At 37.4% G+C, this 17897-nt stretch overlaps 1 protein-coding gene across 2 annotated transcripts; it reads right to left on the bottom strand.

The window, feature by feature from the left end:
• Positions 1-7: 7 nt before the first annotated feature.
• Positions 8-17483, bottom strand: LOC144651723 (b(0,+)-type amino acid transporter 1-like). Of its 2 annotated transcripts, none has more exons than XM_078511689.1 (11): positions 17465-17483; positions 11233-11835; positions 8493-8618; positions 6373-6472; positions 5071-5115; positions 4768-4891; positions 3778-3881; positions 2916-3012; positions 2309-2464; positions 1334-1511; positions 8-890 (listed from the first exon to the last, which is right to left on the bottom strand). In XM_078511689.1, exons 2-11 carry the CDS (start codon positions 11753-11755, stop codon positions 811-813), a joined length of 1533 nt encoding a protein of 510 aa, XP_078367815.1. In that variant the 5' UTR covers positions 11756-11835; positions 17465-17483; the 3' UTR covers positions 8-810. The 2 variants fall into 2 exon arrangements, with proteins under 2 accessions (XP_078367815.1, XP_078367814.1); XM_078511688.1 differs by lacking the exon at positions 17465-17483 and adding an exon at positions 12062-12155.
• Positions 17484-17897: the final 414 nt, after the last annotated feature.

The following is a 17897-nucleotide window of genomic DNA, read 5'->3' as shown; positions in this document are numbered from 1 at the left end:
ATAACTAACTAAACTTAATCACTACAACAACTAACACTCTATTAGCGCTTACTATTTCAATTTGAGAATGTATATATGATAACAATACATGGCAATGCAAGTATGAGGACGTGACATTTTAAAACAAAAAATCAACAGTTGAACTAAACGATGATGTAATTAACGTTCACTAAAACGTCAATAAGGAGAATTTGTAAATTAACGTTAGGGTCTATACACAGGAGGTGCATAAATATTAACCTTCTCATCAAATAAAATTCAAGCACGTTTTCTATTTAAATATCAATGAAAATTGCCAAAAACTAAAAATAAATTACTAGCAGGGCTCTCATAAAAAAACTGGTGACTGATAAAATCGTCGTCTTCGATGATACTGACACAAGGTAAAATTGAAAAAAAATTCCCACATGCTGTGCCTTTTGCAAAACACCAACAAAAATACCATACCATGCAAGGTACTACTCGCTAGCTTTCACTTGAATAGTCACACATGACGGTTTCTTTTCAATTTCCAAGTTTCATAATAATAAATATTAAAGAACAGAACTTACATGGAAAATGACTGAGAACCCTCACTATAGTAAAATTGTTTGTTTACGTCATAATACTACATGTTCAATGTAATCTAGAAACGCGTATATATTAATCAGCAAAAAATAACTCTGGCTTACGTTGTTTTTGAGCAGCATAACAATGAATGAAACTATTTGTGTATGCAAAAATTAAGTATGGAAAAGTTAGCATTTATCTGCAAGCTTTTTTTCTTTTTCAAGTGTAGTTTAGATGAGAAAATCGATGGAAGTAAAGGGTTTAGTCTTCAAACAGAGTGTCTTCTGGAGCCTCTGCCAAGGATATGTTGAAGATCTTTTGCATGTTGTAGGTGAATCGTCCTGAAAATATGAAATAAGTTATTAATAAATAAATAATTAAAGAAATAAAGAAATAAATTATGTCAAAATTTCAAACCCTCTTACAGTGGAAATCATAAAACCGTGAACACTTAATTTGATCTTGGTTATGAAAATTGTTGCAGAAAACCATCGAATGATAGCTCAATGACAGAAAATGTTAAAGCATGGACAGTGATGGAGTCAAAAGTTTTTTTTGGAACAGTTTGACTACTAGTTTCTCTAATTTTTCTTCTAACTATAATTAAAGTGTCCACGGTTTTTGTATTTTCACTGTAATGGTTCCTAATGGTTGCAAGTAATAAAAAAAATTTCTTACCCATTTGTCGAGGTAAAACCGCAGCAAATGGGTAAATAGTTTCGGTTGGTACTGTACATTGACTGATTTCGAAAAAAAAATGTTAGCTTAGTTTTTGAACACTTACCACAAAAGCTGTCGCAGGCATGTTTTGTTTTGTCCCACCAAACAAATATGATGTAAACTGGGATACCAAGAGCAATAAAGATGAGGGCAAGAGAACTCTCCACAGGCTCCTGCCAAAATGGCGTGATCAACAGATACAGAGCTGCTATGATGATGATTATGGGGACAACCAACCAAACCTGTCGCAAAAAAATTGATAAAATTACCACACATAAGAAATAAGAACTAGCTATGTCTTGGGCATCAGTGGATCGGGTGGCAGCTTTCACTCTTAGCTCTCAGTTTTATCAGAGTTAAACCCTTAACCCATTGGCGCCTTGAGAATTTTTTTTTGGAAAAAGCCAATGTTTTCGATATTTTTGACATTTTCTGGTCAGAAATGAGCTAAATCTGCTCCAAACAACTCAAAAAGGCATTTGCAACATGAAAGTATGTCTTTCTTTCCGCTTTCTTTTCACCTTTTAATTTACAGCATTTCTTTTCGGCACATGCACAAATCAAAATTTTGAAAGTGCACTACCACTTTAGGCTTCTCATTTTTTGAATTGTTTTCCTTCTTTACCTTTTTCTAATTTTCTTATCTTTTTGCTGCAGTTGTTGGCCATACATACACTGGGCTTGCTTTCCGTTCAAGAATTATTGAGAAAGCATGATCCAAATGGGAAAAATCTTGCCACTGAGTAGCCAAGAGGGGTTGATGTAAATTTTCCTTTGAGTTTAACACTCAATTTCTGAACATTTTAATGTGCATTTCAAGCTCAATTAACCCAATCGCTGTGATCTGGATATTATAAAGATCTTTTTCTCCTGCAAAGATTTAGTATAAATGATGCCTTTTTTGATCAAAGATGATGACGTCGGAAGTGGAATAAAGGTCAATGTTCTTCACAGTCGGTTTTGGTCGGGGTGAGTTCCAATAGGTTACACTGAAAGTTGTTCTTGGTGTAATGTTTAACAACAAAAGACTACATGTTACCTTGTAAGGTCTTTCTGCATGTGGACGTTTCCATCTCAGGTAAAGCAAAGCTGCAAAAACTGCAAAGTACGATAGCCATGCGGCAAAGCTGAAGTAGTTGACAAGGGTGCTGAACTCACTGGAGTCGGGAATCAACATAATCATGGCAATCACATGCTGTAATGAAGAGGGAAATACAAACAAGAATTAGAGATGAGGGTTTGTGTAAGCTACAAAACAAATGACATGTTTAGATCAAATAATGAAAGCAGGATATCAAATGTTCAGATTTGTTCGAAACAGTGATTTGCTTAACAAATGGTGTTTCTCTGCATCTTGTATTCTTTGAAATGTGAATTAATTAGCATTTAAAACCAGCCAAAAAACATACAGAGAAGTGTTTTCCAATTTTTTTTGTAGCTCACATGCCAAATGTTAGGCAAATTAGACAAAAAATACAAAAAGGTCTAAAATTGAACACTGGTTGGGTATGCTCCAAATACTAGATTGCACAGAGGGAGAAATTAGTCCACAACATACATAAAAAACAAAGGAATAATAAGAATGGCCACTTTTTCAGGAAGTACCATCCATGGCATAGCTCCTTTAAGGTGTTTGTATTGCTTACCAAGAAGATGATGGACGGCATGGGAGTATTACGAGTCTTGTGAATCATGGCAAGTACTTTAGGCATGTGACCATTACGAGCTGACACAAAAACCAACCTATGGACAACACATTTCAAAGAATAGAGTAAGTTATCAACTGTGGTTCCAAAAATTTACAGGTATCAAAAATCTAAACTTAGGTGATGAGAAGCACAGTTGTAAGAGCCAAGTGTCTTGCCCAAGAACACAGCATGTTACAGAAATTAAACATTAGGTACTGCATCCCATAAAGCATCCTTATTATATAAACATCAGTGAAATACCAGGAAATCTTTCGCGCGAAAAAATCATATCTTCACACGTGAAAATAACGTGTTATTTTCACATGTGAAGATATCGATTTCGAACCATTTTCTGACAAGTTTGCCCTGTTTCAATGCTAAATGAGCCAAAGAAAATCGATATTAAGTCAAAACATCTTCGGATCTTCCTCGGCAATCTTCGACAATCTTCTGCAATCTTCGGAAATTTTCGGGAAAGTTTGGAAAATGGGCGAACGAGTGGGATATCGATTTGAACACAAGAAGATAAATTTCATATCTCCAAGCAACCAGGTAATATCCTCTATTAATGACAGTGTTTTTTGTGCAACAGGGCCCAATTGTTAATGTAATGCTTTGCACCACATAAATCCCTATCCAGTGAATAAGTGTAAATTGTGAAAACAAACTATGCAATTCACTGGTAAGCAACTTATCGGATGGATAGTGTTATCCACCCTTTGAACAACTGGAGCCAAAAAGGTCCTTGGAGAGAGCGTAAATGGATGTAATTTTGACATGCAATTCTGCAAAAAGGTCAAAATACCAATACTTGACTCACCTAGCACCACTGAAGGCCAGACCATTCACGCAGCCAAAGGTCGAGCATGCAACAAAGATGGGGATCAACCATGCGACAGGGCCCATCTTTTCCTCTCCAACCACCTGCACATTAAAACATGCCCTTTATTAAGTGGCAGTTTCTCTTAAAGCGGTCCATCGCATTTCGGGTTCGGAAAAAAGTTTTCCCTCAAACTTTGCCCAGTGAACTATCTTAGGTTGTAAGATAGTTGCATGTTTACAAAAAGTGATCTAACGGTTGCTGATATTTAAATTTTCACGGACCCGTAAATCAAAATGTATCAAAATTAACATGCGTTTCCAACCTTTGAAGGACCACTTAACTTAGAAATAATAATAATAATTTGGTGCATTTGGTTGTTTTTGAGCGGCGAGCTAGTCAACTTATGAAATTTTTCGTTCTGGCCAAGCTCAAAATTAGGCCTTTTGCAGCCTTCACTGTTGAGAGCTTTAAAAAATATATTTTAACGTATATCCAAAAACTAAAGTCGTTGCATTTACCTACAACCTAAGATAGTTCACTGGGCAAAGTTTGAGGGAAAACTTTTTTACGAACCCGAAATGCGATGGACCACTTTAAGAGAAACTGCCACTTAAACAACATCATAGTCTTATGTGGGGCCACACAAAAAGGATTTAAGATGAGATTACTAAACAACAGACCACACTGAATTTTATAAGAGGGCCTAAAGGGATAAAATGGGAACTGAGATTTGGGCAAATTTTACTGGAGAAAATAATAAATGGGATTTGGGTCATTGGTACTTAGAATAATAATAATCTTCACACATACAAATAAACAATCTAACTGGGACTGCGATTTGGAAAAAAAACATCTACAAATATAGACACATTTGTAAAGGCCAAATCTGTTGATCTGCAAACCTTTTTACCCTCTTCCTTTATGTCCCTAGCTGCATACGGCAACAAGTCGTGGTTTCTTGCCTATTTTGCTTACAGATTAACTCACCATAGCAACAGCCCCTGAGTTCAAAATTCCATATCCTCCAACCACGGCAATATAAGCAATGTTGGTCAACAAGTAGACAATAGTCACAAGTGGGATTCCAATCATGAGCGCCCGTGGTAGATCTCTGCGCAATGTGATAGAAAAGCAAAGAGTTCTCTTTTAAATTGTCATGAAATAGAGATTACTCAACACATTCTATGGCAAATGACTATTGGAGCTTGCCATTGATTTTATTTACTATTCCTTCAATAAGGAAATAAGTCCATCAGAGAAATTGTTAATCAAAGGAAAACAGTTACTTACCTCGCTGGGTTTTTCATTTCTTCAGTGACAAAATTCAAGCTGTTCCTGTATAAATAAAAGAAAAAATAATTTAAACACTGTCGCAAAAATAGTTTACTTTCATGTACCATAGAGAAATGTTGTATTCACAACCACAGAATAAATTTGTTGGGAAGGTTGAAAAAATATATCAGATTTATAATTTGCAGTAACAAAACTAAACTTAGTAAACACCATTTCTGAAATGTTTTAGTACGCACTCCCCCTATTAATGTTGGAACCTAACAATCTTGTGTGAGTAAGGTTGCTGGTTAGGCTTTTGTACATTATGCTAGCATTTTTTCGAGAATTTTAGTGAGGCAAAAGCATTGAGCATTATTCGAGCATTTTAGTGGCATTTTCCCGGAAAATTAATTTTTTTCCCGAGAAAATAAAAAAGAAATTAATTTTTTTAGAGAAAATGAAGACTAAAACTCAAAATTCAACCACAAATAACTTTCTAGAGATAGTCAACTACTTTCTGTACTTAGCCTCGTAGATGATTTCGAGGATTATGTTGTTTTGGCTGTATTTATGAACTTGTATACGTTGTTGTTGTTACTTACAACACTTGTACGTTTTTGTAAGTGTTAAAAAAAACTGTTTGTATAATGAGCATTATCCAAACATTTTAGTGACTTTTTTGAGGGAGACCGAGCATTTTAGTGGGAAAAATGGAGCATTAAGGTGGAGCATTTTAGTGGGGAAACAAAAGCATAATGTACAAAAGCCTATTGCTGGTAGCTCAACATTGAATAGGGGAGGGGAGGGAAAGAACAACAGGGCAGACCTTCACAACACTTTTGCCTGTAGTTAAAGCACTCACTCAAAGAGGTAGGTCTGAGAAAATGGAATACAGTTAAAAAAAGTTGAAAAGTTAAAAAAAAAAAACAGATAAGTAATCCTTTCACAAGATATTGCACCTGAAATTGATTCTGTAGTAACAACTAAAAGTTAGTTTTTTTGCAAACTTGCAAAAATATTGCCAAAAAAATATAATTTATACAACATTTTTTCAATACGTTTAGCAAACTAATTTCCACACTAGACAAAACATAAAAAGAGACCACAAATGAACTATTTACAGCATAAAGATGGCATTTATTTAAGTCAACAGTAGACTTAATTACTGTACATGACTGTACATTGTCCTTTTCCAGTTTTGAAAATGGTTGAAGAGTTTTTCATACCTTTTATCAGACTTTAAAATCTACATGTACATGAATCTTGTAAAATTCAACACAGCCTATCTAAGTTTTAACACAGAAAAAATCTACTGCATACCATCCATCATAAGCCCAAAGACCAGAGTAGAAGGCCAGTCCAATATTTGCCAAGTTTGACGTAGTTCCTTCGAATGATCCTTCAAAGTTCATAACATTGCCTGAAAAGAAAACAGTTTACAATATTCAGATAGCGTACATTGTACAAGGCAAGCAGGAATACATTCACGATCTTTTTAAAACTTTCAGATTTAATTATTTGTAAGTGCAAGCGCTTAAGAGCCACCTGGCTCCACTATCTTGAGAGATGGCCACCGAACTGTCAAGCAAACATTCCGGTTTACTTTGAGGCAAGTATTTGGACATTTCGCCAGGGCTTGCAAACAAAGGTAAACAAGAAAAAGATAGACAATGTCAGGATTTCAATTGTTTCATTTTTCAGCCTTTTTGGTCTTTTCTTTCAAGTCTCAGCAAATCAGCCCGGGGAAGGGAGGTACTCAAAAAAGTTTAATACAGTGAGGCTCCTCCCCGAGGTCCTTACTCTTTTATATACCATTTTGACAGAAAAGGCACCCCTTTCGTATACCTTTTGTTGGAAGAAGGTTCCCCTTTCATATACCTACATGACATGACATATACTTAAAACAGAAAGTTTTCTTGTCATTTTTATGGAGCGCTTAATAAATTATAAAGGCGATACAGCCATAAGTTCCATTTGTTCAAAATATTTTATTTATACCGGTAGGCCTTTTTAAATATCCTAATGACAGATTTCCCTAACCTTTCATGTACCTAAACTTGAAAAATCCCTACCCTTTTATATACCTTATTGTTACTAATTTTTGCGGGAACTTAATTTCGCGAAAATATAACGGGCATATTTCGCGGGACTTAAATTTCGCGATTTGGCCAAAAGAATACATTTAAAGGAACTAAATTTTGCGAAAACTGTGTCAAAATACTAGTTAACAAACAGTACCGTAAAGTTCCGTGTATAAGCCGCACCCGTAGATAAGCCGCACCCCCGATTTGGAAGCTCAAATTTTGGAAAAAAATATACAGACCATAAAGTTTGTTCAAGTGAAGTTCTATTGGTAAACAAACAAGGGCAAACAAGCACGGTTTCGAAACACTGACACGGTGGTTGTTGCAATGTTTAATATCAATTAAGTTTTAAGAAAGCTAAATTTCACTTGTCATACCTTCTTTTTAGTTTGAGTTCACAATATCTTAAATTTGGATGCTCTCTTGATATCATTTTTTCGAGATTATCACTTCTAAGCACTCCTGAAACACTTGTAATTCGTTCGAATCGTTCGCGAATGACGAATGCTTAGTACCCAAGCTCTGAATTGTAGAGAGGAGTCTGGGCATTAAAAACAAACATGGCGGCATTTTCTTCGGAAGAAACCACGTTTTTATTTCAAGATTCTTGGAAACTGCTACCCGCAACAGGATAAAAACTTCATGCAGAATAAGAGTTTGTTAATCCAGCAGATGTATTTGCTGTGAAGGTCAATAAAAAACCGAAGCGGTCGGCCATTTGCCTTGTGAGTATTTGCGTTTATCTTGGTGCCTTCTCGCACGCGGCGGAAAGACACGATTCGAATGACTGGCAGGCTTCACTGCAAACAGCTTTGCAGAGGAACTAAAAGGTAGTGAACAACAACAAAGTTTTCAGGTTGTTATATGTTCATTCAATGACGTCTTGAGAAGTTTTTTATGAATATTAATTAGGCCTTTGAGAACTCCAACCAGAGATGTTTCCGTAGATAAGCCGCACCCCCGATTTTTGACTTGAATTTAGAGGAAAAAGGTGCGGCTTATACACGGAACTTTACGGTAAGTCTCGAAATTAACACATCAACTGATTTTAATTTTCTACAAAAATAGTTTCCAATGGCACTGAACAAAACCACATAACAAAACAAAGCTTAAAACAGTTTGACATGTTCTTTTGTAACATTACCAAGCACATTATGTGGTAAACTGACCATAACGTTGATTATTATTATAACAAATTATGTACTTTAATTTCGCGATTTTTAAAAAATCGCGAAAATCGCGAGCATCAAGTCCCGCGAAAATAAGTAACAATAAGGTACCTGAGGCCTGAATAAGGTACCCATTTTGGGCGGAGCCTCCACATATAAGCCATTATAGGGAGCACTGTTTTCCTACCTGATCCGATTTCTATTAGACCAATTACAATTAGGATTGCCAGTGCAATAAGTTTTCCAAAAGTAAAGCTGTCCTGTATACGAGTTGCCCACTTCACACTTGCACAGTTTATGAACATGGTTAGTGCTAAAACAAAGAAAAAAGATGATTTTACTTTCATATTCTTAGTTTATTACTACAGAACAAAAGTAAGGTTTGCATGCAAGTCACCCCTGGGGCACCATTAACTACTTTAACTACTTTTACTACCATTAACTACTTTTTTATTTATAAACACCTGAATATCTGGCAGAGATTTTCATTTACATAATTATTTGAATTTTTCTTGTAGAGCGTAAAAAATCCAACCAAATTGCTACAATCATTGACAAAAGTGTTGACCCATTGTTAATTTACGCCCTTTTTTATTGTTACAGTACCGCTCAAAAGTAAGTTACCACCCTCTCGCGAGAAGCCTGTTTATAGTAGAAAAAGAGACAATGAAGACTTTTGTATCTTAAGTTAGCTTTTCATGTTTAAGAAATGCTTAAAACAAGCGTCAATAAAACATGAAGCAACAACAATTGGAGCTGTCACGCGCACTTGTCACGCTTTATCCAACTGTGTTGGATATGTCACAAGGTATATTACATTGCATAAGCGCATTGTTACTTTGACATAACAGATATTCGCCTAACGGTGAAATTTCTTTCATTATTCCATAAACTGGCATTTGGAAATGAAATGGGCAGTAAACACGGGCTTTATATTTCTTTGGTCGTCTCGAACGATGATTTGCATGCGTGACCTCCGCGCAGTTAAATGTCTTCAGACACCTCTATGCTATATGCCAAAGGCTAGGAAACCTGTCATTAGTTCAACATAATTTCCTTCTTTTTAAACCATTTTCACATCAGAAATAAGCAGGTAAATGCAGGAGTTTCTTCATCAATATTAGCAGCGGTAAACATTTTGCCTCAATTTATTCCATTTTTGACCCTTTGATTGCGTTATCGTCAAATTCGTTAATGGCCTCTAATTAGAAACCAATTAATACAGCATCAATGCCGATTGGACAATTGAAAACAACAGATGGTAGAAATAAATTTATGTTATAACCGATTAATCATTACGTGCTGTTCTTAAGATATATTCCGTTTTGCACCTCAGACAATCATTGACAAAAGTGTTGACCCATTGTTAATTTACGCCCTTTTTTATTATTATATGGACCAATTCCATCCTTTTGCCCCACCTTTCCAACCCCCTCCCCCCAAACAATGTTGTAGTTTGTTTCTAGGAGTCCTTTGCTACCATTTTACAACATTGGATAGGGGGGAGGGGGGTATTTTAGCAGACAGTCATGAAATTTAAAAACTAGTGTTAAATTTGTCATAAAAACTGCAGAGCGAAGTCAATGTGTCAACTACTTTTGTCAAAGATTGTAGCTAAAGAAAACAGTTTCTCCACAGGAGTAAATGGGCTGCTTTAGGGATCTCCTTTCTTTTAATATAATCAATAACAACTTGGAAAGAATTTAAGTTACCCTTCTTGGCCACCTTCTTTGCAATATTTTCGGTAATTAAGATGTTATCAAAAGCGAATTTACTCAACATTCTGGGATTCGCGAAGCTTCAAAGGAAACCAGCTGCAAACTTGCAGGCATTTTACCCTCAAGGTGAGAAAGTTCATTATAATTTATTATATTAATATTAACAATAGTTTAATCAATTCAACTCTTTAAAAATTGATTTGTGACATGCAACTGATTTCAATTACTTCTTTGATACTAACATTTTTGACAACAAAATGACGAAAAAATGTTTGTTTACCACATGCCACTGTCAGGGTCTCTTTTCAACAAAAAAATCTATTCACTGCACACATACATTTAAACAATTTTACATATGCAACAAATTTTACGCCCACACATTTTTTTCAAAACAATTTTTGAATTTTGATTTCTCTTTAATAAACTTTCAAAAGGTCAGTTTTCAAGTATGTGAAGGTTATCACATTTCAGCCATGTGATTAACAGGTGAAGACTAGTTTAGCTTTCTTTCACGTGCACTTAACATAATTCGTAACAATTACCTTTATACAGATTGTTAAAAAATAATGAATGATAAGTTCTCAAAACATTTTCCTTGGTGCACGAGGACTTTTGAGTAGTAAAGCTTTACAGTATGCAAATTTCTTCAGTTAGAAACTACCAGAAAATATAGCAACTGCTCACTGCTATCGAACTTCAATATTAGCTCATCACGAGATAGATAATATTGGCGTGATCGACAAGACACTGCACTAACTCAGTTCACTCTTAACTCTTATTTTCTCTCGGTTTTTGCGCTCAATATAAGCGAAAAGCGACACCAGACATGAATACTGCTCCAGCTCAATAACCATCCCAAACAAAGAAAATCACTAAGTCCCCTAAGAGAAAGTCTGTTATGCAAATTACCAAGCCACGTTTTGAATTAGCTGATGCAATACAGACGATTTTGCCGCTGTTGTAAACAAAACCGCGAAGTTTCGACAATAAAAATTTGAAATCACGATAAATGTTATCACGTTTCGAGCCGAAGAGGATGAGTCTAAGAAATAATTAAAACTCAATTTTGGCCTCAAAATGACCAGCGACTTTCAGATTTCAGCCTTCGTGTAAACACAGCGCACGCAATGAAATTCTAACAAAACAACGAAACTAAAGAAAGTTAAAGCATAATCTTGAGCACTTTGCAGAAATGTTGATATTACTCACCCAAACATGTGGCTGCCAGGATTTTTCTCACAGGGATCGGGCTGATTTCGCAGTCGGGGAAGAAAGGTTGACTAACATAGCGCGCGAACGTAAGCGCGACCACGCTGAGAGAAGAAGGACGAATGATCAGCGCGAGGGTCCAGCTGTAAAGGAAAGCTGGAAGCGGACCAAAAGCCTCGTATAGATAAGAGTATTCAGCCCCAGATTTGGGAATCATTGTACCCATTTCACAGTAGCAAAGAGAACCCAGAAGTGCAAGGACACCGCAGCCGGCCCAAACAACCAAACTCAAGCCAATCGAGCCGGTTCTCTTCAGCACGCCTGTCGGAGAGATGAAGATCCCAGAGCCAATAATCACACCAACGACTAGAGCAATGCCATTGAGAAGGGTCACTTCTTTTTTCAGGCCAACCGTTCGGTTGTCTTCGATTGCCGGCAAAGCGTCCCCGTTCGTTTCTTTGTCGCCATGATCAGCGCCGGTCAAAGGTTCGACCGCGGCGGCCTCTTCTGCTTTCGTAGCCATTTGAAGAAGCAAGAAAAAGGATCGTCCCCGTGCGAGTTAAAAAACACTCCGGTCTCACACGGCTGAGGTTTCCTTTTGACCTTTGTAGAATGAAAACATAAAATGTTATTAGCTAAAGGAAGGAAACCGTTCAAGTTTTTGTATGAATGGACCGGCTTCCCACGTGTCGTGACACGCAAAAGGGAAAACTTCTTTCAAATGATAACAGGTTCAAGTGACCGGCGAAAGAACACCACAGCATTCAAAATTATTCCCCAAACCTAAAGATTAAACGTCTTCAAAAGAAAACTACACCATAGAACTTACTGTGTACGAAATTCGAGATCAACAACCCCAAGCTTCGTTTCCCAAACAAAACAAAGTGTGTGTCTTTTTTCTCTGCGCGGGAAAACTTCAGGTTAAATATTCATCAACACGAATAGAAGCTCGTCTGTGATTGGTCGAGAAATCGCCCTTTGAGACTGCACTTTGCTCACCCATAAACATTGACACATGGAATACACGTGAACAACCTGCCTTCGAAACAGAAATTTATCAGAGAAAACTTCGAAAGCACTATCAACAGCTTTTTTATTATCTTTAATATTTACGAGTGAAAAGGTAAAAATGAGATTTCTGAGTTAAAGTGAAAACAAATGAGCAATTTACATAAGAATCGAACATAACCGTAAACAATTGTTCTTTTTTTTTGTTAGGCACTCGCCGATTATTTTTAAAACTCAAACATTGCATCATGTCACCAAAGCAACTCGACTTACTGGAAAAAATCCAGTTGGCGATGCCTTTTCACATCACATGAGGAAGTGTAGCTAGAAAATACACAAGGTCACAAATGGTTTGAAAATTTATAGCCATAACACTTTGAAAAGAGGCATCAATGGAAAACGTTCACAATAAAGGCAAAATATTCCGTAAAATTATCACGCGAAAATATTCAACATGAATCTAAATGTGAAAATCCTTTCACTTTGGTTACAAAATGGTGTCAGAATCTAACGCTTGTTCTCGTTCAACCGACAAGAAGCGATTTCGATTGTATCTAGTTATTTGCGCGTGATTCAAGTTATCATGTTCTCGAATTTTAAATGTTTCATGCATGCAGAAGAAGATCAAAACAAAATGTTCAATATTTCATTCGTGTTGGATGGTCCTTCAGGTTTTCAGAATATTGACACATTGATAAGCCTTTCTCGCCCCACTTGCTTTTCTCAGTCAATAAAAAACAGTTGAAATAATACGGATTGAATTTGGCACTTAGCTATACGCAAAATAATGAATTTGTGTGATAATAGAGTACGTAGATTTCACAACAGACTAAGCGACACGAAAATCGGGCTTGAGCATTTTATTCAGTTTTAGTAAGAGAGTATTGAAAACTAAAATGCAGTGCTACAGAAAATAGGGTAATTTTTCAAACATTACTTTGTTACATAATGAGCTATTGGAGAAAATAAACCGCCTTAAAATAACGAACTGACATCAACAGTCTCATTTTCTCGTTAGATATGAATTATTCCTTCCCGTCGGGTAAAATTGATCACACCCATGTTTGAATAAAGTGTGGTGTACATGGGGTGGTAAGTAGGGGTCAGGTCAAACTGACCGCACCCATGTGTGGGGCGTGGGTCAAACTGACCACACCCATGATTGAGGAGGTGACTTTTCACCTGTAATTTTCACAGCTTGGCTTTCGGCCTACTGGCTAATTCTCTATTTTTGTTTTTTCTGTCACGATGTTTTTGTTGTTTTTCACTGTTTTCAGTTTCATTTCGGCTAGCAGGTGCAGATTAGGCCTGATCAGCCTAATGTTGCCTTTTATTGATATCCGCACCCGATACAGCAGCATAAGTAAATTAAAATTACTCAATATTACCGCGGATAAAACTTTTACTCTTTTAGAAGTCTATAACTATTCCGTACAATTTCAATGGCAGATTTAGTCATCTCCGCTAGACGTACATTTCACTTTCACTGTCTTCGAAAACCTGGAGTCCCCAGGGCTAAAAGAGGAATAAAGAAGCCACAAAAACAATTACAAAACGAAGTTTCGACGTAAAGATAAAGAAAGCTGGCTTTAGAACACATCCCTCTGCCTCGGGAGCAACAAGGTTAGCAAACGATCGATTTTGACGTTTCTAAAAAAAAAACGATGTGCCACAAATAAAGGGATTGCCGTTTTTTATCGGCTGAAGGTGAGCTGCCTTCAGGCAAAACAAAAGCAAACGATCGATTAGGTTAGCAAACAAGGTTCGACAACTGGGTTAGCAAACGATCGATTTCGACGTTTTTAAAAAAAAACGATGTGCCACAAATAAAGGGATTGCCGTTTTTTATCGGCTGAAAGTGAGCTGCCTTCAGGCAAAACAAAAGCAACAAGGAAAAAAACCTTAATTACTGAACTTATTCAGTTCAGTATATCGGTTCACTGAACTTATGCTGTTCAGTATCCAACCTCGTCCTATGAATGGAAATACCATCACACACAGGAACCGATACTAGTACTGAACGGTCCCAGACCGGACCAACACTCAGGGTCTTAAAATAACTGAGGAGAATATGCTGCCTTTGCAATGACATCTGCAAATGGTTAGATATTCTAGTCTTCTCGGATAAGGACGATAAACCGTAGGTCCCGTCTCCTGCATCTTCAGTGTTATGGTCAGCAGGGGACGTAAAAGAACCCACACACTTATCGTAAAGAGTAGGGCATGGAGTTCCCGGTGTTGTGGTCTGGTCTTTGCCCATCGTGCTGTGTACTGTTAAAATGCTCGGAGATATTAGCTGTACAAGCTACTCTGAAATCCGAGAGTAAAAAACGTAATGATGATGATGATGATGATGATGATGATGATGATGATCATGATGATGATGATGATGATGATGATGATGATGAACAAGCTTTTTCTCCAGGCACAGGCACGACATGAACGAGCTGCCAAACAAGGTAAGAAATGGGTAAAACGTGGCGCTGCCTCCACTACAGGAAACAAAACATTTTACGGGTACCGTCCAATCCATAAAGGCCCTCGCCTAACATGCACCTTGCCTAGCTGTCAGAAAAGTTGCGAAACCTCGCTGGTACCAGTCTTTAACAGTCATTGCGCTCTTTATTATAAACCTTGTCTTTACTGGTGCACATGTAGCCTCCTACGCAGAGTTCTTTGAGCTCGTCAAAAAGCGTCTGCGCAGGAGGTAAGTTCACACGGCATAAAAAAAAAAAAAAAACCTACACCGCCATGGCATGTAGGCTGGGCCGTAATTTTACAACCTGTATGCCAGAACGCACACATTTCTCTCGGCTCTAGTCCACAAGTCAGGATCACGACCTGGAGTGGTACAGTGTCCGTGGTGCAGACTCCTTTCACCCATTCTTTGCAAAATGGTGGGTGGGATCATATTGCGCGATTTGGAAAGGTTGCATTTTAACTTCTTCAAGTTCTCCCAGCGTGGATTCGCCAAAGGGCACCCGTTACCTTCCGTATCGCCTCGATCTGAATTCGATAGGCAAGGCGAGAAAAGGAACGATCACGAGAAAAGCTGGAATGATAGATTGGCCGGTGATGGGATAGCCTGCGAGCAGGCTCACCTTGGGGCACGCGCGAAAGCTAAAAACTTGAACGGCGAAGCCGCGACAGGGATCAGTGCAGCCGCAAGAGCCTGCACTGATCACTGCCAGTCTTCTCGCCGCCCTAGCTCTTCGCTCGCGAGTCGCGCGTGCCGTTATATCGCGCAGTGCCCCAAGGTGAGCCTGCTCACAGGCTAGTGATGGGATCGATCAGAACTCCTTTAACCCTTAAGTGCGAGCAAAAGGGCGTCAGGTTTTTATAATTACTTACTTCTGCTGTGTGTTCAGCCAGCAGTCCATAATAAAAGTGCATTGGTGTCAAAAGCTCGATGCGCCCTGATATGGGCAACACAAATATTGACGTTAGTTGCGGTTTTGCAAAATAAATTTTAATAATTGATTTTATCCACAATTTCTGTAAAGTTGTATTCTGTCAGAAATCATAAGAGACCAATAACAGAATGACGATAACGTCGACAACAGCTGCATGGAACAAAATGTAGAGTAATATTATACAGAATAAGCGTGAAATCGATAAAATAAGTTGAAGCTAGTAACACAGCAAATTGTCCAGGTTATCCTTGGCTAGCCTTTGCTACTGTAAGTTCGCTTCTTTAGTTAGCATTGGACTGGTTTTTTTTTTCGATGTTGAATGGTTAAAGATATCTCTTTTGCGGTTTTCCTCACGTTTCCCCGTAGATGTATGTAATCTACTAATGTATCAGTAATTTTATAAACTAGCATATCACTGGTTTGACCTAAGACATTCGTTAGCCACACTTGCACCGCGAATCGATCGGTCAGCGGGGTTCCGCAAGATGTTTGGGAGTGGAAATTTCGCAATGTTATCTCGCTCCCTCCGTAAATGTTTTTTTTTTTTTTCGTATATCTTCCAAACTAAAACTGACAGATTACACTTGTTTTGCAGCCTAGTTTTTAATAGACTACATAATTCAGGAAAACTTTGCGAAGTAAATAAGTCACATTTAATTCTAAGACAGATGGTGTTTCATAATTATTGTACAGTTGACATGCACATCGTATTCCCTTTCAAAGAAAGTGCAATGCTCGACAAACATCAATCAGAAGAAAAGTTTCTCATCTTAATTCTTTAGATGCTAAAATATTTATGTTGCCGCAACTTTGCGCAAACTGAAAGGTACTCCTTCATGCAGATTCGGCGAAAACCAGCAAAATTACCCTTTACTTTATGACTGTATTTTTGCAGAAAAAGTTAAAAGGTGGGTGTAAGAAATGAAATGGAAAATTTAATTTGGTGTACAAGCTGATTTGATCGAGTGTCATAACGCCACGATTAAGACTATCCGCGCTAAAATGAACTGATTGTTAATTTAAGTTGCTTATGTACTATTGGTTGGTTCATAATTCATTTACTTCGAAAACCTTGTTATGCATCCGCAAAACATTTTATCTCAAACGGCAGCTTACACACTTTATGTACTTTGGCCTCTCGTACTTTACAAAAAACCTGTCAACAGGGAAAATTGAATTTTTTTTTTCTTTTTAGAAATAAAAGTCAATTCAGCAACGCGTTTTTTTTTTAAAGATAAACATGTAATTCTGCAAATGAAAGATTAAAAAGGTGTAAGTTTAGCTCAGAATCGATTCATTTACATTTTCTTTCTTGGTCAGAATGATTTTTAAAAAGTTCCGGAAACCGCAGCTGCAAGGGGAGCTGCAAAATTTATCCGCTCCTTGCCGCTCAGAATTAGAAAATTCATAGTTTTTTGCTTTTGTTTTCTAAGGCACTCCAACACCTTGTAGAAGGAATAAAAGCCATACGAGATTTAGCCGGGTTAAGCCCAAATTTTCCGGGTTTTTATTTTTAGCAAAAAATCCTGTGGTCGATCGACTTCAGAGCCTAAAAAATTTTAAATTGACTCATCAAAGCAGCTTTGAAATAGGCTCGTTCGATCAGCAGGTAAAAAACTGTTTGGCATTTTATGATCAACAACGAGACGATGATTAGAGAGATCAATTTTTTTCCCGCAAGGAAATGGACCAAGAAAAATATAATAAACACAAAATGATAATGACGGCAAGCCGGCTTTACCACGAAATAAATATTGCTTTTTGTATAATCGAGAAAAACTGTTCACTTGGTAAAAAAAATATATACTTACCTTGCCCAAGGAAAATACTTCCTAAGATCGGAATGTAGTATCAAACATAAAATTTGATAGCTACACCTTCACGCTGAAAGTGAGTGTGATCAAAGTCCAAGCTATATATAAACATGTAAGGATCAATCTCGTACCCAGGGTCTACGAGCTCCTCGGTCCATATATATTTGGGACGTTCAACCACGACAGGGTAACCACGACACAGTGAACCGGAACCACAACACGGTGTACCAGAAGACTGGGCACCAGAAGGGGTATTGCTGCTGTCATATGTAGGTATTGCGTGACAGCGAGGAAAATCGTACCTTGCCAGCCGGAAAAATCTGTCAACACTTCTTCATGCACGCGTTAATGGGGTCGTTAATAGATTATTCTTGTAGTGCTAGTAATTCGTTGCCTCGGGTGCGAATTATAAAGCCAAAAGTTGCGTAGA

This window comes from Oculina patagonica, chromosome 4, assembly GCF_052425735.1.
Source record: "Oculina patagonica isolate OP01 chromosome 4, crgOcupat, whole genome shotgun sequence".
NCBI classification, from domain to species: domain Eukaryota; kingdom Metazoa; phylum Cnidaria; class Anthozoa; order Scleractinia; family Oculinidae; genus Oculina; species Oculina patagonica.
Note: the sequence above shows the minus strand (reverse complement) of the source record. Positions and strands in the feature narration are given on the sequence as shown.